The 6,000-nt window shown below is 40.4% G+C and overlaps 1 protein-coding gene across 2 annotated transcripts in view; it reads right to left on the reverse strand.

Moving 5' to 3' along the window:
- The window catches only part of acap3b (ArfGAP with coiled-coil, ankyrin repeat and PH domains 3b), a 104,819-nt gene extending 100,323 nt beyond the window's left edge, over positions 1-4,496 (reverse strand). For both annotated transcript variants that reach the window (XM_037532403.1, XM_037532401.1), the window contains exon 1: positions 4,262-4,496. In XM_037532403.1, the coding sequence (XP_037388300.1) occupies positions 4,262-4,308 (47 nt within the window). In that variant the 5' untranslated portion in view covers positions 4,309-4,496. The remainder of the gene's footprint in view (positions 1-4,261) is intronic.
- Positions 4,497-6,000: the final 1,504 nt, after the last annotated feature.

Below are 6,000 nucleotides of genomic sequence, written 5' to 3' on the forward strand. Positions count from 1 at the left end.
TACTGTGGTCCTACATTAAATATTGATGTCAAAGTCAAAACTGGTATTGTGATAAACCTACTGAGCACAGTCTTTCCTCTTACTGTAGAATATGTAGCCATTTTACTGCTCAAGGCCCAAATCTGGAGATTTTTGCAATACATTATAATCCACCCTAATCTGCTGTATTCTGCAGAGCCTATCTAATATTGTAATGCTCATTAGACGCTGTGACATGAGCATGAACTCAATTGTCAGTGTAATCCAGAGGGTACAGAGAATGAGAGAATGGCTGAGAGAGGTAAAATGCTAAGGGTTAGAGGAAGAAGAGGAAGCACACAAATAAATATTCTTCTTCCTGATGCTTCCTGTGAACTGAGCAGCAGCAGACACACAGGTAGAACTGCCAAGAGGCTATGTCTGCCCTTTGACACACCATGCTGTATCTGTGTGTGGTCTTAAAATCAAGAAATAGATGCTAAATACTGCTAATACCAAGGAATGGGGGCTTTTTTTCCCCTTGAGGACCCAAAAGAACAAGGTCTTATCTGTTAATGTCAACGAAACATTCCAACCATGTAGGTTGTGGCACCACAGACTTGGTTATAATTCACTTTGACGGATATTTCAACAACTCCCTGACAATGTCTTTACCTCATAAAGTTGCCAAGTGGTCATTTAGAATAGTTAGCCTTCCAGTCCCTGGTTTATGTCAGCTTTGATGTATCAGAGGAACATAGTGTGCTGGACCTCAGCCCAGAATATGCAACTTCCCCATGGAGAGTCACATCTACATGACCCCCCTGCTTGGTCTTCAAAAGACCTCCTGGATGGAAGACCCCACTGAAGGGGGAGGGGAGGTCAGGGTTCCGAACATCACTCAACACCCGAAAGACATAAGCAGATGCTCTGAAGTCCAGCAGTGTTATGTAGCCAGATCTAAATACCCTTGAGTTAGAGGGAATAAATCATACATACGTCTATGTTGGAAAAGGGGAACAGAAACATAGCCGGCACACTGGTTTATGTGTGTGTGACCTGCACGTGGACTGAAAAGAGACAATAGGCTTCATACATGTTCATGTGGCCTCTATTTCTTTGCATGTTGAAAGATGCAAGATCCTTAACCCTTTAAAGTGCAAGCACAATGGTCAGTTACCCATTTTAAGACCTATTCATAAGTGCTATGGAACAAACAGATAAGTTATTATCTGTGTGTCATTTTGTAGCTGGCAACATGTCCATATAAGGAACCGCTATAATGCTCTATAAAAATGTTCCAAAGATGTTCTCCTGTGCACAATTTTCCTAGATCAGCTTTCCAAACCTGAGATGATTGATAAATGAGTACAAATATAACCAGTGCTGTTTCCAGTGCTTAATTAGACCTCTGAAGTTGTGTCGTCATTTTGTAGTTGGCCACAAGCCCATATGAGGAACACCTGGTCTTAGGCCCAATCCCATTTCCGTTCACATCTAGGGTCAGGGTGTCCCAATTTTTGTTGAGATAGAGGAGTAGGGCAAAGTGTTAGGGCCACATGGCCCTCCTACCTGAGGTTTTTCAGAGGCTCACTCCAAACTTAGTTTAATGTTGTTTCAATGTATTATGATCGATTTCTTTGTAACAAGCATAAACATATAACATGTGTTTTTATGATAACATGCTAATAACATGCTAATGTCTTGGTAGCTAGCTAGCTAACTTTCCCGTTTCACCTTAAATAGTCCAGTAGTATTGATGCCTGAAGCACCAGAGTAGAACTGCTGCAACATTTAAGGTTGAACGGGAAAATTCAAATTCAAACAAGAAGCTGGTGAAGAAGTAGTGGGCGATACTAAATAATGGTCTTAAATCCCCTCTTTGAAGGCATATGATGCCCTAAATATAAACAAAGCCCAGCAGCGAGGTCGCTGAAGCTTTCCCTTCTCCGTTATCACTGAAGACGGGGCAGTTCGCCAACAGAGCACCGCTAGTAGTTAATAAGCAATGTTTTTCTTTTCTTTTTAATTTAAGGGCCGTCCCATATCACAGGGCAAGGTTTCAACCACTAGGTTACCTCAGTTCCAAGGGGATATGGTGGCACTCGAAAACAAGGGGTAGGGATCTACATGCAAGCTGATACTCTTGTGCAACTTAGTGGTGGGTGACATGGCAAAAGCATCTTATCATGATACTCTGAGATGTACAATATGTATCAAAACATTCTGACACTCAAACTTAATGCACTAGTGGCAGATTTAAAAACAGCCATCAAAAACTCTGGGTACAATGATTTCTATATAACATTTCACATCACGTGTCATACAATTAAAAAGGACTTATTATATTGTCTTTATGTTGAATCATGCAGTCAGTCAGAGTTCTTTACGTACTGACAATAACAGTATTCTCGGGGAAGCCAACTGCTTTTACAATAATAAAATGTATTACAATACTGATAAAACAGCATCATATTGCCCACCTCTAATTGAACTAACATCATAAGACTGGCAAGCTTACCAACATGTGGAGGTTCAGGAGTTTTGGCCATAGTATAGTAGTCTATAGTTTATTTAGGTGGTGCTGTTCTATAATAGCATTGCAGTTGCCTTTCTCGCTGCCTTTTTTTGGAATCTTGAAATTCATCAGTGACAACCAACAGGAAAAAAGTATGTATGGCAAAATGTATCGTCAACAGAATATTTCTGTTTATCACAGGCTGCGATTTTCAAAACGGCACTTATTTTTCCCACAGAGAGAAGCGGCTTAGACCAGAGTTCCTTATTCAGGCCGACTACAAAATGAGACACAACTTCAGAGGCCTATTTAAGCTAAACCTGGAAACTGCAAACAGCACATGTTTACATTTGCGCTTATTAGGCCACATTTATAAACCACCTCAAGGTTGGAAAGCTGATCTAGGATCAACTTCCCACTACATTAATAAGGATAAGTCACCTGCTGGTCTTAGAGCAGCTTTCCGTGAAAAGTTTGGTAATTAAGGCCTGTGGTGGGCAGGAAATATGAGCCACATAGCTATTAGATTTAAATGAGGATAAAGAATGATCTCACCTCAAAACCTCCATAGTGGTGTAAAGGAGTCACGAGAGAAAACAGTCCATAATTGGAACCACGTTTTGTGTGGCTCTATTATGAAGACGTGGTGCGTGCTGCTGGACTACAGTTACCCATGAAAATGTAAGTATTTCTGTGTGTTGCTGTTATTTCCAATCTGGGGCACATAATTCGAGATAGATGTTAAGATTTGGACTGTCTGAGTGAAGGAGCCAATACTGTCATCACTAATGAACTCCTTCATATTTTTGTTTCTTGACCTTCAACACTGCCCTGCTTTTGAGAGGATTTTTTTTAATGCATAGCCTAGCCTAACCTAGCCTATCTACATTAAATACAATGTAATAGTAGTGTTATAACATTTTCACATAGTGTGCTAGGCTAGCTCTTTTAATTCGATGTGATCTGAAGCTTTACAGGGACAAGCAACGCCCCCCTGCACGTTATTTTATTTCCCACCCGTATTCCGACTAGTCCCGCCTCTCTAGGCTAGGATTGGCTAGTAATTCATTCTCTCGAGCCATTCTAACGGCGGATTGCTTGTGAGTACTACTGACTAGCCAATCCTAGCGTAGGGAGGCGGGGCTTTCTGAAAAACGGGTGGAAATAAAATAACGCCACCTCTGAACGAATTCAAATACGAGCTTTAGCGAGAGAAGAAGACCCGTCTGACGATGATGAGGTTAGGAGCGTGTGTCTGTGGGTTTATCAGTGTCTGTGTGACTTTAAACCTCCTCATGCCACCGAATTATGAATTATAAACCTCACATGTTTACGTTTTAACAGCCTACAAGCCTTTCTATGCCTTTTGGCTTCGGCAAACATCTGTGAGAATGCTAATAAAGAGCACATGCGTTAAGAAGGAAGCCCCGAACAGTGAGAGTTCAGCTGGCTTTAATGACACATTACCAGCTTAAATGTTTAGATATAGTCAGTCGAACTAGACAACTACACTGACTCTAAGTTGTGAAGGCGTAAAAGTACAGACAAATACGTTTAGGAAAAACTCATAACATTGGGAGTTTAACAGCCCTGAAATGTGGCCATAAACGGAGTGACACGTCGGGCATGGCCATACAAATCTAGCTAGTGTACATTAGCAGTAACGGTCATTTCTAACCTACATAAATAAGCAGCGTGTTTGCGTCTTTTTTAAAATGCAGCTCTTCAAAATTTACTGTCCAGCTGGCGTTTGAGTTGAGTGAACGGGTCGCAGGCTCTTCTTACCTGAATCGGGGTGAATCTTTGATACATTCCTCAAAATCCACCGTCATTTTGGCTTTTTAATCCGGCTTCAGTCAGAAACATGAAAAAATCATCGCATACGCTTCTGTCCGTTAGACTGTCCCGTGAAGCTGTGATTTAGGCGTTGAGCTCCTCCAGCCCTCTGAAACACTGAGACAGTGACACTGTGACACACTCCGCTCACTCAGTCTCTGAGCTTCGGCTTCATCACCGGCGGCCGCGGCGCTCCGTTTAGGGACCGTCCACAAAGTGCAACCACTTTAAGGGGTCACAAGCGAAAAACGAGATCCCTGTTAGTGCTGATCTGCAGGGGGTCGATCTGAAGGGAGTATCAAGGTGATCATCCCCCCGTCAAAAAAATAAAAGCATTACCCCCTTTTATCTGCTATTTCTTTTTATCATCCTTTTCGGATTAGTTTGATAACCCCTAATTTGATCATGACACAGTTAGGTGATATATGCATGTTTTTGATTTTCGAAATGAAAATAAGTTAACACATCCTCTACAGTGAACACACTTCTGCACGTTTTATGCACAATTGCTGTTTATTTGCACTGACATTGAAAAAAATAAAAAATAAAATGTTGCCTGTGCAAAAGTTTTTACATGTTTTTTATGCTTTTGTGCTTTTTCCAAAATGTCAGAATCAGCAAATAAATCAAAACCCTACTAAAATTAGCAGAAAATGTACCATATTGAAGTTTGTCTTCTGAAGAGGATGTGTTAACTTATTTTCACTTTAAAAATCAACAAAATATGTAATTTGACCCCAGAACCTATAATATTTAAATTCCATCTATATTTCAGATTCACACATGGAGGTGCCTTTGAGTTCTTCATGTCAAAATTCATTATGAATTGGGGAAAGGTGTGTGTGCACCAGGAGGTGATTATATGCAAATGTGCACTTATCTTTGACCAAAAGGCTAATGCCTGTAGAAAAAATTTTTATATGTCATTCTATAAACAGTTGGGCATCTAATGACATAAGGTGTGTGGTGTAAGGTGTATGACTAAAAAGGATATGTTTTTTTCATGGGGTGTCATGGAAAATCTGTGGTAATTAAAGTCAGTTGAAAGTAATAGCTCTTTTTTTTACTGTACCGTAATGTATTTCAGAATGAAACACATTATCATTGATTAACTATCCAAGCATTTTTAACCCTCAGCTGTAGGTGGCGGTGGTGGGAGAGGCAGATTTTTTTCCCCCTACAGTAACATAATAAAAAATCAGAAGACGTTTTAGAGACAGTCAAAAGTTTTGTGTTTAATATGACCAGTGACATGACCTAACAAGATAAAAAGTAGATGAACCCATTCTTCCTGAGCGCTGCTATATGAGCTAAAACAATGCCTTATAAACCTGACATTAGATTTATTTGGAATGTGAATTTCGTCTCTTAAAATGACAGAAAAGGGAACCTTACCTAGTATCGCAAACGTTATTCGGGCAGTAACTAATGGATTTGAAATATCACAGTAATCACAGCAAAATTGCAGTGTGTCAGTTTCACGGTGTGTTAATATATCTGTTTAATCCTGGTTCTGAGAGCTACCAAGCTGAAGGTTTCAGTTCCAGTATATGTAGTGCTGACATGAAAATGCCACTGAGGACCTTCAATACCTGGATCAAGTGCGTTAGATTACAGTTGGGGTCTCCAGGACCAGGATTGGGCCCCTGGATTAAGGTATTTAATACTTGTCCTGGTCTCCAAATTAG

This window comes from Pygocentrus nattereri, chromosome 21 (assembly GCF_015220715.1).
Source record: "Pygocentrus nattereri isolate fPygNat1 chromosome 21, fPygNat1.pri, whole genome shotgun sequence".
Lineage (NCBI taxonomy): Eukaryota > Metazoa > Chordata > Actinopteri > Characiformes > Serrasalmidae > Pygocentrus > Pygocentrus nattereri.